The sequence below is a fragment of the Colossoma macropomum genome, unplaced genomic scaffold (assembly GCF_904425465.1).
Source record: "Colossoma macropomum unplaced genomic scaffold, Colossoma_macropomum, whole genome shotgun sequence".
Taxonomy (NCBI): Eukaryota; Metazoa; Chordata; class Actinopteri; order Characiformes; family Serrasalmidae; genus Colossoma; species Colossoma macropomum.
The window spans coordinates 12537611-12553085 of record NW_023494784.1 but is presented as its reverse complement, the minus strand read 5'-3'; the positions used below and the strand labels follow the sequence as shown (position 1 = coordinate 12553085).

Here is a 15475-nt window from a genome sequence, read left to right as displayed (position 1 = left end):
TGCATCTGCAGATTTAACAGATCAACACAAAACAGATCAACACAAAAGCAGCTGCTTCTGCCATTTAATCTCAGTTAACACCACAGTTTCTCAGTGCTGTTGATACGTATCTAACAAATCAGAAAATGTGTACATTTTTATTTGGTTTGTGTCACAAAATTGAGCATAGCGTTAATTCAGGCAGGCCACGACATCAAGCTTAGGCCAATCAAATCACCCATTGCTATCAGCTGACCTCAATCGGCTCACAGCTCAGCTGATTGCCTGCTGTGCATACGATTGGCTAAATTCATCAGGGCACTAATTTAAGCTGCTTTAGCCTGCCCATTCTTGCTGCTTCCTCTGCGGGCCAATTTGCAAACTCCTGCGGGCCCACGGTTGCCTGGTATGGTCATTTTAGGGGTCTTTCTGCTGATCTCCCAGAACATAGAGCCAAATAAAACTAACTAATGGAAACAAAGGATTTTCTTTGATTAAGTGGTCCTGTCTGAACTACTTCGTTGTACAACCAAATATATGAATAAGAATGTCACATATCAGTCATAGTCATTACTCTGCCTTAGCAAAACAATATGAAGTGCTTATTGAATCCACTTCTGCACTGAATGAGCAATTGCAGTGCATCCAACAATAAATTTAGCCTTGTGCTGCTTTAATGTAGACATGTAGCTCACTAGGGCTGAAAGTTTAATCGTCTTAAATCTTAACAGGTTTTAAGTGAGAAAGTGAAACTAATTACACAGAGCTGGTGAAGTGCCTGTAAATGAGTTAGACCAATCAAAAGCAATCAAACACCCATGTCCTGAGACATCACAGCCACAAGTAACTGAAAGTCAGACACAATACTCCTCAAGCCAGAAAAAGGAGATATTCTGGTCTTTTTAGCCAAGAAAACAGGCCTGCATCAAAATTTATAGAATAAATTCAGAATTAGATATTTTCTTCAATTTGTTCAGCCCTACAGCAGGAAAATGACGATTCTGCATGTGAATACATTTTACTCTGCACAGCGTGAACATGCACACACACCTCAATCCCTCTGACGGCTGATTTAAAGGGGTTAAAGGGGAAATCCCCGCAGTTTCTGAATGTGTGTTTGATTAGATGTGGTTACTTTTGCTCCGATCTTCTTCATTTCATCATCTTCTCCCTCTGTATCTGCAGATGTGGGTGATTTCCACGCTCAGGAAGATGAGGAGTTCTCAGAGCTGCCAGTTGGTGTCTCACTGCATGGCTTGACAAAGACTTATGGCAGAAGGAAAGCCATTGAAAACCTGAACCTGTCCTTCTATGAGGGTCATGTCACCTCACTGCTCGGCCACAATGGAGCTGGAAAGACCACCACCATGTAAGAGAGCACATAACTGTCTGTTTCAGCAGGTGTGACATAAAAGACATAAAGTTATTTTGTTTACATTAATCTTTTTATATTTCATATAAGTGATAGTTATTAGAGGTAAATATTGGTAACAGTAAACATTGTAAGTATTAGCTAATGCGTAATTTTATTCACCTGTTCATTAAGTATTAGTTTAGGCTACTAATACTATACTAGTACTACTGCTACTAGGTTGGCATTAATAGATAATTGATTTTGCTTATCCTTAATAGCTTGTGATTATGATTTATTATGTTTTGTTGATTAAAATATAAGAAAAATGCCACATTTAAGTGCTTTTTTGTATTCTATGTATTGAGAACATGTATTTGTGTCTTGCTTTAGGTCTCTCCTCACCGGCTTGTTTGCCCCTTCCTCTGGCTCAATTGAGGTCTATGGGAAAGACATGCAGGCGTTTATTGATGATGTACGGAAGGAGATGGGTGTGTGTATGCAGTACGATGTTCTCTTCGACCACCTGACTGCTAAAGAGCACCTGTTGCTGTATGGTCAGATCAAAGCCCCCCACTGGACAAAGCACGAAATGCGTCAACAAGTGCGCAGGTATGTAGTCTATAGGGATAGAACAGTACAGCACAATTGGAGTGCTGTCTTTTGAATCGGCCTTCATGTTTAACCTAACGGTGTGTCCTAGTAAAAATTATATTACAGCTAATTCAGGGTATCTTTACCAGAGAGCAACAAGCTAAAAGCTAAAGCTAGCAGGCTGGCTATTTATACCTTTAGCTTGCTACCTGGCTATCAAGATATCTTATCTGAGTTTGGCTTTTCTCTGCCTGAAAGGGTAAAAAACTTGTTTCTGGCATCTGCTTGGTGCCGAATAAAGGAATAATTGCTGTTTTCTTTACAATTTTGTACAATGATTCAGGTAAGAGCTGCACTCATGCTAGCTTTATTTATTAGCCTGTAGCTCAGTGGCTAGGCCAGCAGTCAGGATAGGTTGACACCACAGATCCCCATTGTTGGTACGATGCATGCTGAATAATGTAAAGAGAGAACATTGCTGAATGAAAACACAAAAACAATATAAAAACGATAATTCTGTCATACCAATGAGGCTGAGGTGTATAATGCTGCACTACAGAACAGAGCAGAACACAACAAATAACATACTGAAATCTAGTTATAGGCCAGAATGCCCCTTGAAGGTGTGGACAGTTATAGTCCAGCCCATCATTACCTGGCTGAGGTGTGCTAGGAGTGCAAAGAGAATAAAAGCTTTGTACTGGTTTGAGGACTGGATTGAAAACCACTGATATCTCCAGTGTTAACCCATCAATTTCAGTATATATGGACATCATATATTGATCATCACTTTTTTCCTGACTGTTCTCAGGATTCTGGAGGAGACAGGAATGTACGCCCATCGTCACAAGCGTGTGGGGACGCTGTCAGGAGGCATGAAGAGGAAGCTGTCCATTTCCATCGCTTTCATCGGTGGCTCTCGTCTGGTGGTGCTGGATGAACCTACAACGGGCGTGGACCCCTGCTCACGGCGAAGCATCTGGGAAATCATCCTCCAGCATAAGCAGGGTAAAAGAGAGAAATCTACAGAGAGAGAGAGAGAGAGAGAGAGAGAGAGAGAGAGAGAGAGAGAGCATAAAACACTGGTGAACCCTGCAGGCCTTTTGTTCTTATCGGGTTTCTGACATTCCATCTCAAAATTTAATTAAGCGCTAATGGATTTTCTCAAGGTGCGTGCGGCCGTAGAGGAAACAAGAAGGGGGAAATGCCTCAGCAGATGTAGTAATGAGCGATTGTTATCCGCAATGCTTTCGCCGCTCACGTTTCTGATGTTTAATTATGTGCTTCTAAGACAGAGAGACAGTTTGCCCCTATAAGGGATTTAAAACTTGGAAAAATGGTTGGGTTTGATGTGTTTCGCGCATTTGAAAATCTTGTCCTTCTTCCCTACAGTTATTCATTCTCTGCATCTACAATTTCTGACTAGACTTTCTGTGTTTTTTTAATGTCTAGAACGCACAATAATACTGTCCACTCATCACCTGGACGAGGCTGAGGTCCTCAGCGACCGCATTGCTTTCTTGGAGCGTGGAGGCCTCAAGTGCTGCGGATCCCCATTCTACCTGAAAGACAAGCTGGCTAAGGGCTACAACCTCACCCTCACCAAGAAGGTTCTGTGCTGAACATATACACTTAAACTCAATGTGAATCAGAAATAATAATAGCTCATTTTCCTTCCATAATGTGATGTATTTCTGAGTGAAACTTGGGATCAGGGAGAGTCTCTGAACTAGCTGAGTGGTTTCACTCAATGATAGCTGGCGAATATGAGAGAAGAACATGAAACATGATGTTATTGGTTAATGTTTCCCCACCCACTGGTGCATGGTGATGTAATCAAAACTCTGTAGATGTTTTAGAGGTGGTTTAAAGAATAAGCAGAATTTTATCCTTTAAATCATATGCTATGCAGAACCATGTTTAAGATGACATGCCCTGAACTAACAAGGTAAAAACGGTCAGTTTCAATTTTAATGTGATTTTAATAGAATTGTTAGCTGAAAAATGTAGACAGTTTTTACTTAATTTCAAATGTAATTAATACAACAAGGCCTGTTTGGTGTACGAAGTGACTTCTTTAGTATTGCACTAATTCTTTAGTATAGCTATGATGCTAATCTAGCTAAAAAATGAAAAAAAAAGCACTGCATAATTGAAACCATTAGTAGCAGGCATTTTGAAGCCTGCTCAAAATCTTTTTTTTTTAAATAAATATAAATATGCCATACAGAAACCACATAAACAAGTCTACTTGAGATTCCTCAACAACTCAACACAGTTTGAGGAAAACATGCAGTGATTTGTGGATGCATTTTGAACTATGCTGATCAATGGGGCTTTGACTTCTTCCTAGTTAGCTACATTAGCCTTGTAGCATCAGTGCAAAACCAAAGAAGCAGACATCAGACACCAAACATATCTTGTCTGCTCAGCTACATTTGGCGTAAAGCGAGAATTTTGTAAACCATAGCATTAACTATAAAGAGCCTAGTGGAGTAGTGAGAGTTTGCACTTACTTCCACCAGTCTCAGAGCTTTCATGCCAAATCAGTGCTGCAAACCATGTTCTGTAGAATATCTGAGAATGTTTTCCATGAGAAATGCATGTTTCACCTCTTCTCCATGATAAGTGTCATTGCTCCAGTGAATTGGATGTGTTTTCCTCCGGATTCAGGTTCAGCAACCTGATTCTGAGGAGAAATTTGACAGCGAGGAGGTGAAAGCTTTCATCCTTTCACACATGCCTGAGGCTCAACAGAAAGAGGGAGAGGTGGGAGATGTGGTCTACTCTCTTCCTGCCTACAGCTCCCAGAATGCATTTGCCTACCGTTCACTGCTTACTGGCCTGGACAGAAACCTGGATGCTCTACAGCTGGGCTGCTATGGCATATCAGACACGACCCTAGAAGAGGTGAGATACATATAAGACACTGACATATGGATACACAGGCAAATACACACACACACATATGTATGTGTATATATATATATATATATATATATATATATACATATGTATATATATATATGTATATATATATATAAATATGTATATATATATGTAGATATGTGAGATATATGTGTGTCTTCTCAGGTACAGTACACTGATGGATAGTTAGATACGCCCACACATATGCTAACCTAGCACTATGCACACCTATACACAGATGGCACAGATGGACGTATATGCATGCCTAGAAGCACATCCACCGAGACAGATTTACACACAGTACTGTGCACAAATCAGAGACCACCCTTTCCTTTACTCAGTTTCCATTTAAAACTGCCATTAATTACAAGATGTTCATTTTTCAGCATCAGATAACATATTGAACAAAAAATTACACAAACCACCCAACACTAAGAATAATATCAATGATACATTTAATTTGTTTTCTTTTGTGCACCTACTGCCACTTTAACACTTACATCCTTCTAATCTTACAATCAACCAGTTACAACTCTGTCTTCACAGCAAAAGCTGTTCCCAAAGGAATTCTGTTCCCCTTTTAAAGACACTAACATTCACACCAGCAACTACCCAGACTCACTTTAGCTGCCTTCAGATTTCTTTCTTGTGTGCATCTAAAATGGCCAAAACAGATATTTCTAACAAGATTAGATTTAAGACAATACACTTGCATAAGGAAGAGGAATGTCAAAGAAAAATAACTGAAAAAATGGAGCTCAAAAAACAACTAAAAGAGACAGAAAAAATAGGACTCCGAACAACCATGCAAGACCTGATAGACCACCAAAATTGTCCCCAATAAACAGTATCAAATAAAATCAATAAACAGTACTTCAAATAAGCAGTAAATCAAATAAACAGTACTTTGAGAGTACATCTTTTCTCTACAAGAGGAGAAAATCAAGCTCCAAGGATGCGTAGCTGTCAAGAAACCTTTAGTGAGAAAAAGAAGTCAATTTGTTCTAAAGCACTAAACCCAGATTTCTTTGAAAAACTGAAAGCAAGTCTCCCAAAAAAAAAAGAATGCTGTAATGTCCTAATGTCTATCTGCCACATGTATCATGGCGACTTATCATAGACTATTATTTGAACCATTTTCCTGTATTTAGTAAAAGAAAGGAAAACTATAGACTCAAAACAGTCTTGTAATAGATGACAATAGGCAAGTGCCCCTACTATAAGTGTGCTTTGAATCAGGAGTACAGGGGCATTAATGTCCAGTGTAAATGACCATATGCAACAGAATTGAGATTATGTGGAAAAATGCAGGAGCATTCCTCTAATTTAACTGTGAATGTAACTTCAGAAATACTATTTCTAATTTCTATTGGATCATTTGTCATAGTTAGCCGAAGTAAAGGGCAGCTGGTGTCACAAAATTAAAAAAATAAGAGAGGTTGCAAGATTTTCTTATGACAGTGACTACCTAGACACACACACACATATCTAGACACACACATATAAACAGAGCTTCGGGTCTGTTCCTTTATCTGTCTCCAGGTATTCCTGCAGCTGACAAGAGATGATTTGGAGCCAGTGGAGGACAGGCCGTGTACCGTGTCCGAGTCAGTGCAGGAAATGGCAGCTTCCAGAGACAGCCTGCAAGATGATGCCAACGGCAGCATGTACTTGGGAGAGAAAGCCAGTAAGTGCTTCTCCTATAATTACCCACCGTATTGCTTTCCTACCTTAACAGGATAAGTAGGCATTTCTTTGTCCTTTACTGGAAATTACCACAGGCCTCCCTTTAGTTTTCTTCACAGTGAAGACTTACAAACAAGGTTGAATACTTTGCGCACACATCTGACCCAAAGAAGGCTAGTTCAAGAGAAACTCTGACAGATGCGACCAACTACTACATGTTATTTAAAAAGGCCTGTGAATGTATGTAGAGAGGAAAATACAGTAAGCCTGTAGGACTGCATTTAATTACTAACAATTTGTTTTGCCTGCCACACTGCATCATGAACTGCACTTTGTAACTGATAAGCTATGGTATGTAACAGCTGAACTGCACTGTATAACTGATAAGCTATGGTATGTGACAGCTGAACTGCATGTGTAACTGATAAGCTATGGTATGTGACAGCTGAACTGCATGTGTAACTGATAAGCTATGGTATGTGACAGCTGAACTGCATGTGTAACTGATAAGCTATAGTATATAACAGCTGAACTGTGTGTGTGTAACTAAAAAGCTATAGTACATAACAGCTGAACTGTGTGTGTAACTAAAAAGCTATAGTACATAACAGCTGAACTGTGTGTGTAACTAATAAGCTATAGTATATAACAGCTGAACTGTGTGTGTAACTAAAAAGCTATAGTACATAACAGCTGAACTGTGTGTGTAACTAAAAAGCTATAGTACATAACAGCTGAACTGTGTGTGTAACTAAAAAGCTATAGTACATAACGGCTGACCTGGAGTGTGTAATGTGGTGTTCCCTGCTGCAGGTCTAACAGGTAACTCCACGGTGAGCGGGTTCTCACTGGTGGCCCAGCAGGTGATGGCCATGATATTGAAACGTTTCCATCACTGCAGGAGGGACTGGAAGGGCCTCATCTCACAGGTCCTGCTCCCTGTGCTGTTCGTCATCGCCGCTATGGGCCTGGGTTCCATTAAGAGTGACCTACAGTCCTTCCCTGAGATGGAGCTTTCTCCAGCTCTGTATGACACTGGCAAACAGTACGCCTTCTTCAGGTATGCTTACGAAGCTACTTTTAAATCTGAATCTGTGTTAAAGGATTGTTTCACTAAAAATGATTGTTTATTCAGCTGTTTCACGGTGTTTACGAGTGTACACTAAAAAACAGTGCTACATGATTCAAATGTGTCAGCTTATTGCACATTAATAAAATGTGTTACACCATCGCAGTTCTTGCCAAACGATGTGTTGATGAACATATTTTATTCATGTGCAAACACCCAACACATTTGAATCCTGTAAATTGAAAACATTTTTTTCAGCGTACATATGTTGAATGAAAATGTCTTTGTTTTGTTTTTAATCTACAGTGAATCACATCCCTTTCATCAGAAACAGAATTGCTTGGTCAAGTTCACAAGGATTTTGTCTTGGTGAACTTGGTGCTTAATAAAAAGAATATAGAAATTAGTGCTTATGAAAAATCAATACAAATAGTAAACAAATAACTACAAATAAATACAATTACCAGCCTTAAAGGGTATCACATATCTCAACATGTGTGCAGTAGGTAAACTAAATGTACTGGAGGTACACAGCAATATAGATCAAGTGAAATGTGAATGTAACAGATGCAAGGATTCTATTAAGGAATAGATTAATGGATGCTACTTTGCACATGTAAGTATACAAGTATATGATTCAAGATGCCTGGAAAAAGTGCAAGAGATGAAAGAAGTTTTGCTCCTTCTGCTGCAAGCTGCTTCTTGCTTTTCTTAGAATAATGACGCTATGATACCATTTCTTTCTGTAGTAATGAGAATCCCAACTCCACATACCTGGTGAATACGATGATGTCATTTCCAGGCATTGACCACTTCTGCATGGGAAACCCCGACAGCGAGTGAGTATACTCCTCGTCACTGTCGCAGTGATGGAGGCCAAGCTGTGCTCAGACAGCCTGCCAACTGACCATCTGACATGTATTCTCATATTTATCGTATATATGTCGGAACAAAACCTTGTTTCTCCATTGACTTGCATTAAAAGTAAATTGTGTTTTTTCCTTCTCCTGTGAAGTTACCATTTTGGATATACAAGGTTTTGTCCCGACAACAGCGATACGGGTGTGTGTTTATGTGTGTGTGTACTTATGTTAATTCAGAAAAAGTACAACATAATCAAAATTCAATACACATCCTTTAGAAATGGACAAACATGGCAAAATATAAAGGACAAATCTTTTTTTTCAAGACAAGATATAACCTTTATCAAATTCAAATCATAATAAAATAACTCCTATACAACTTATGAAAACAAATGTAGCATTGATTTTAAAAGTCATAATCCACACTTTTAACTGGATTTCTCTGAGCTATGTGTGAGAAATACCTATAAAAGATTGTAAGTCAATAGTTTCTACCTTAAACTCACAGTTTACTTTTTTTACTCCCGTAACTACTTGACCTAGTTTTATAGTAGTTATTGAGAAATTCATAGACTTTACTTAAAATAGTTGCACTAATTCTAACTAAATAAAAATGGTTTGGTTAATAGGTACATACAGTGTTGCTCTATGTGTCAGTCACTGGTATCACTACACCAACAAAGCCACACTGGCTACGCTATGTGTGGCCTTGAATTTGAATGAAGTGCACCTGTGCGTAGTTTGTGACCAGTCTTTGGAAAATTCATTTGCATTCATTCTTGGCCTTTTTGTATTGTGTAGTGCTTCAGCTGTAAAAGCTAATGTGAGCTAATTTAGAGACTCTTTCATGCGAGTGACCACACAGAGCCAGCTGAACTGACTTTCATTTGCAGCGTGAATTTTTTCTTGCCTTATTTACCGGATTTATCCTTTTTTTTCTTTGCGGTGTCGCTTTTAGGCATGTTCCGTACTGCAATGTTCTACCATTTTCTATTGCAGTCCTTACGCTTGCTCTTTCCTTTGTTTCTCTATATAATGCATTCTCTTCAGCTCTTTCTTTCTCTCTAACACACATACTCTGTTTCACTGTGTCTCTGAAAAGCTCTCGTGTGTCATCCCTGGGTAAAAGCCCATATCGGTGCTGTTGTGCGTGCATCATTAGTATTCCATTAACACTTCCTGTTTATTGGATAGATCTCCCCTTACAGGCACTCAAATCAGTGTTGGCACATGTCAGCCTAGACCTTAGAGGCGCTTTTAAATTGTTGGCCAAAAATAAGGAATAAAAATCTGCAGAGTGTTGCTGTGTAGCTGGAATACCGATATCAGTTATAAACCCTCTGTAAGCTGGTTCTGAAGGTTTTATGTAAATGTATTTTGCTTACAGAGTGTGTCGCAGAAGAGGCAGCGCGGTATCTGACGAATGGACATCCGGAGGTAATGGCTCCTCTTGGTCTGGGAGCTGTAAGTGCAGCGACTATTCACAGGTGAGTCAGAGGCACCCTCTGAGCTCTATCGCAGTGATGTTCAGCTTTGGTCCAGCAGGGCCTTTGTACAGCACTGTTTGGCGATATAAACACCTGATATAACTCAGCAGGAGTGGGAGGTATAAAACTGCTATGTTCCATGATGAAGCCACAAAAAGGCAGTGCATTACAGTGATTTTATCACCACGTGAAGCAGAGTTCCTAATACCTGTGATAAAATCACTGCAACGCACAGCTTCAAGTGGCTTATTGCTTTTATACCATGGCAGACAACATCAGATATGATAAAATACTTTTTTTTTCAATAAAAAACTTATACTTATTATTACTTATAATAATGGTGATTAATGATTCTTCCCTCAAGAAATGTAGTTTGTTTAGAGTATGTAATTGTTGCCACACAACCATGGACTACCGAAGGAGAACAAAAGGTTATGATAACACAGCACTGTTTAATACAAGACGCTTCGCTTCATGTGTACTTTTTGGACACCAAATTACAACCGCTAGTTTTATTTAGCACCAATCCAGCGACGCCCCTTTTTCCCATGCTGAGGCTGAATCTCAAAGGACTCCCTGCTCTCTACATAGTGCACTACTTAGGAAATTTAAATACTGCATCCTGCAGCCCAACGGTGAAAGATAAAGCCAAGAAATAGTCATTTGGGACACGTCCATACTCGATAAATGATGCACTATTTGGCTGTAGAGGCTAGAATATCTAAACTTTCATAGCTAGCACACTATTTAGGGAATACAGAGTTATTTGGGATTCAGCCTTGGTTTGACACAACTGAAACATGAACATTTGAAGGCCGTAATCCATTCACGTGACATTCTTTAGAATTCTTTAGTATCTGCAGATACTTACATGGACCATAAACAGAGGTATCCAGGTGCTTTAAGGTCATTTAGATCCTCAAAAACTATTAGCATAACTTTAAAATCTATCCTGAAAGATACAGGTAGTCAGTGCAGTAGTCAGTCTCTTTTTTTGTTAGGATCTGTGCTGCTGCACTTTGAGTTGAGGATGGATTGTTTTCATAGGAAGCACAGTAAATGCACTATTTAGGTGCAGAAACCAGAGTTTCATAACTTACATAGCACACTATACAAAAAAGGAAGGAGCTGTTTTAGATTCAACCTGGGTTTGGTGCTACTTAAGGCAGATCTGACTAAAACTGTTTGAAGCATGTAAGACATTCAAGTGACATAACCTTTACTCCTTTATATTGCAGTTCTACAGTGAACCATGTAGAATCATGCTTTAATTTAAAGGAGTGTACTCCAGGCCTCTAGGACTGAAACTGGAAACCCTGCTCTACAGTTTCTCAGATCTACAAACTTGCACTGTGCCATTACATCATTTGTTCTCATTTATCTGTGACTCATTTTTTCTTCCTGTTTTATTTATTTGGTTATTGTTTGTTGCATTATATTAATGCACATGTTGTGAACAGATGAGACTAAAATGTGAAAGTGTGCCAAAAGATGGATCCTGCAGCACTTAGAATGCACACGACAATAGAAACAGCCTGAGGCGCATTCTGACTTGAGCAGTGTTTGTGCTCTTACGCTGTCCCCAAATACCACTGGCACTCTTTAGTTCTGTGACAGCATGCTGCAGACGGCTGGCTGCCTCCTTTTTTTTTTCTTTGAAAACCCCAAAACCCTTTGGCTGCTCCTACACTCCTCCCTCTGCTCATTTCAGACCTGCCAGAAGCCTGGATTTGAACCTCCTCATAAAACCAACCCCTCGTCCCAAATCGTCTACAACCTGACCGATGTCAATATTGAGAACTACCTCTTGGCCACGGCTAATGACTTCGTCAGAAACAGGCAAGTTTATGTGAATGCACAATGTAAGAGGAGTATGACAAATGAAGCTATGCTATGTCTGCATTATTCTTTCAGAGTGGGGTATAGCATAAAAGCAAAGATGGAACAATGCTAAAGTGATGAGGTTAAGAACAAATACAGTTCAAGAACAAATAAACCCCAGTCCTAGACTTTAATTGCTGAGTTTGTTTACATGCACATGTATAAGGTGATCATAATCTGATTTTGGCAGGTCACAGATTATTCAAGTTTAAATGTAGACAGCATGCGAAGATATACTGAATTAAAACTGTTATGAAATAAAGACACCTGGGCTTTAGCTGGATATTTGGCCTATTTAGTGCATATATACTGTTAACCTTTAATTTTTCTACATCTTTTCTACATAATTGGCTGGAGAAGAGCTGCTCTGGTAGCAGTAAACACACTTGAAGAGGGGGAGAGCATAATGTGCTCATAAAGAGTGATCCATTCAGACTGACTCATGCATTTATGAGTTATTGACAGTTGTAGACAGATTCATGTAGAATGACCCTTGTAAAATTAATCATGTTGACTGAATCACATAAACTGGCTCATGTAGCCTTCTCATATGGACTGATTCATTGACACTGATTCATATAGACTGATTCATATAGAATGCCTTATGTAAACTGAGTCATGTTGACTGAATCATGTAAACTCACTCATGTAGACTGATTCGTGCAGACTGATCTGTGTAGACTGAATCATCTAGACTGATTCATGCAGATTGATTCATGTAGACTAATTCATGTAGCATGACTCATGTAGACTGAGCCGTGTAGACTGACTCATGTAGACTGAGCCGTGTAGACTGACTCATGTAGACTGGTTCATGTAGTTTTCCCATTATCAAATTAGTGCTTAAGTATATTTAAACGTGCCTTATGAATACTTACACATTTTAGCTTAGCTAGCAATATCTATTTAGGAGAATAATCATTAGATTATGAATAACTTTAGAGGAAGCTCTTGGGTAACCCCACTGCTGTTCTGTGGCTCCTTTGACCTTTTGGCACTTCCTATGTTACACAAACAGTCACCAGAAGTGGAGCATGCATGGTGCATGGAAATACTTTATTAGGCTATGCATAAAATAGTTATGGGAAATCATACATTATTCATACATTATAAAATGTGCAGCCTCCTCTGGGTTGCAGGGAGAACAACAAAGACAATTCACAAATGCATTGTGAGGGCAGGAGGTGACTGCACCAGTAATCAAGGCTGGGAATTAATGGGAAATTAACATGCAAAAGTGTGTTTGTTTTAACCTAACCTGTTTAATGTGTTGGTGTCAAATGAACTCTTGTTTAAATTGTTTGTGTCTCAGATACGGAGGCTGGTCCTTTGGGAAGTCCCTTCCTATTGACCTCCAAATGGACATTCTGGAGGTGCCCATGAACAAGACCCTAACTAAGGTAATCACAGACACAGTTGGTCATCAAAGCACAGGTGCTAGATCTCAGGCACCAATTCATTCCAAAATATATTCAGAATAATCTTCTTTGGCTCACAACAGTGCAGTGCTGGACGGATTAGTAACCAACTGCAGAGTACATGGTCGTTTCAGGAAAATTGTTAAATTTAAACCAGTCAAAATCTCAACAGTTGAATTGGATTAGCTTCCCAACATTTAATGCTGTTGCTTCTGTTTTTGTTTCTGTAGCAGATTTTTCAGAAATATAACTTACCAAAACTGGTCTATATACAATGAAGGTGTTTACAGAGAATCTTTTTCATGCCACAGCCTTGCAGTGGCATCTTCTTCATTATCCAAACATTGCCACAAACGCCATTGACCAAATGAGAGCAAGTGATCATGCAGACTAAAACATGCCTGCAAGATTAACTGATATCATTAACAACAATGGCAACCATTGCAAAATCTGGAGAGCGTGGAGAGTGTTTTAATTAGTGTGCAGTTTGTAGTACTTAAAGCAATGAATATTATGGTGGGTATATCATAATGGGTAACACTGCTTCCATCCACGTGTCAGACTAGGGTTGAATACCCTGCCCCAGTAAGCACACCATGCTATGTCAATAAGAGTCCTTAGGCAAGACGCCTAACTCAGTATTCACCCATCTCTGTAACATGATTGAATTGTAACATAACAATGCCTTACATATAAGTAATTGGTGTAGAATAACCCTGTTTCTGTACATGCAGGTGTGGTACAACCCAGAAGGCCATCACACCTTACCTGCCTACCTCAACAGCCTCAACAACTTTATCCTGCGCTCTAACATCCCAGCGGACCAACGTCAGAAATACGGTTAGTCACATACATACATACATACATGCACTATAGCACAGTATCACAGTATCAGCATTTTCCAGCTAAAAGTGAAATTTCATACCATTTCAAAGTTAATCCTCAGAAATCAAGAGTTACTACTTTTGTTTTACTACCCTGTTCAAATGTAATAAAAAGTGATGCAAACTTTCTTTTTGACCAGTAACTCACCGGCATCAGTCTGTGATTAATCATTAAACAGCAAGCCTAAAATCAAGGATGGGACCCAATATGAACTGTAAAACGAACAGTTTGGCTTCTGAAATCTGATGGGCTGAGCCTTGTTTTAAGCTCCTGTAAAACACAATCAGCTGAATTCTATATTCATTCAGGACATGACACTGATAGGTGGGGCCGGGCATTAGCATATATATAAAGCAAACACTGAAAACCATATTAAATACACCCTATGCTACATAAAAACCCAGTTTAGTTTGTTTGTATAATATGTTCATGATTATATGACCAAAAACTGAAAAGTTGACTGGAATATGCAATGATGGGCTACTAAAAGTTCTATATTCTAGAGTTGTAAAGTTATTTACCACACATTACCTCCCATATATTCCATGACTGTCTTGCCCATGTTTGTTTTCAATATGGTCCATTGTTGTACCACCACCCCTTTCCAAAAAAGTTGGGATGGTGTGTAAAATGTAAACAAAAAACAAAATGCAATGATATGCAAATCACATAAACCCTATATTTCATTGGAAATAGTACAAAGACAACATATAAAATACTGAAACTGAGAAATATTGTTTTTTGAAAAATATATGTCCATTTTGAATTTGATGCCAGAAACACATTCCAAAAAAGGTGGGACGGGGGCATGTTTACCACTGTGTTTCATCACCTCTTCTTTTAACAACACTCTTTAAGCATTTGGAAACTGAGGAGACACTGCTGTAGTTTTGAAAATGAAATGTTTTACCATTCTTGCTTGATATTGGATTTCAGCTGCTCAACAGTTCCTTTATTGTGTTTTTTGTTTCATAATGTGTCAAATGTTTTTAATGGGTGACAGATCTGGACCACAGGCAGGCCAGTTTAGCATCTGGACTCTTTTACTACAGAGCCATGCTGTTGCATGGTGTTGTTTTGTTTAGTTATAGTCAGTATATAAAGTCAGACAAAAATAATAAAGCCTGCCCAGGAATCATTTTCAATACTTCTTTACTGTACTATGATTGTTATTAATGGTGCTTACTTTTTCTTCCTAATTGTCATCATGTTCATTATTATTATTTTGCTAAAACATTTATAATGAAGACTTTATAAAGACATTTTGAATAGCTGTATGCAAGTTATAACCCTCTTAGGTTGCCCCCCCCCCACTCGTCAGACCAAATTTGCAC

General features: G+C 38.9%; 1 protein-coding gene across 1 annotated transcript in view; it reads left to right on the top strand.

Annotated features, from left to right (window-relative positions):
- abca12 (ATP-binding cassette, sub-family A (ABC1), member 12) overlaps positions 1-15475 on the top strand; it is a 63278-nt gene that overhangs the window by 25093 nt on the left and 22710 nt on the right. Inside the window, exons 20-31 of the mRNA XM_036568053.1 lie at positions 1165-1348; positions 1724-1942; positions 2736-2932; positions 3377-3534; positions 4598-4834; positions 6395-6539; positions 7352-7598; positions 8357-8446; positions 9858-9957; positions 11669-11796; positions 13151-13238; positions 13991-14096. Coding sequence (XP_036423946.1) covers positions 1165-1348; positions 1724-1942; positions 2736-2932; positions 3377-3534; positions 4598-4834; positions 6395-6539; positions 7352-7598; positions 8357-8446; positions 9858-9957; positions 11669-11796; positions 13151-13238; positions 13991-14096 — 1899 coding nt within the window. The remainder of the gene's footprint in view (positions 1-1164; positions 1349-1723; positions 1943-2735; positions 2933-3376; positions 3535-4597; positions 4835-6394; positions 6540-7351; positions 7599-8356; positions 8447-9857; positions 9958-11668; positions 11797-13150; positions 13239-13990; positions 14097-15475) is intronic.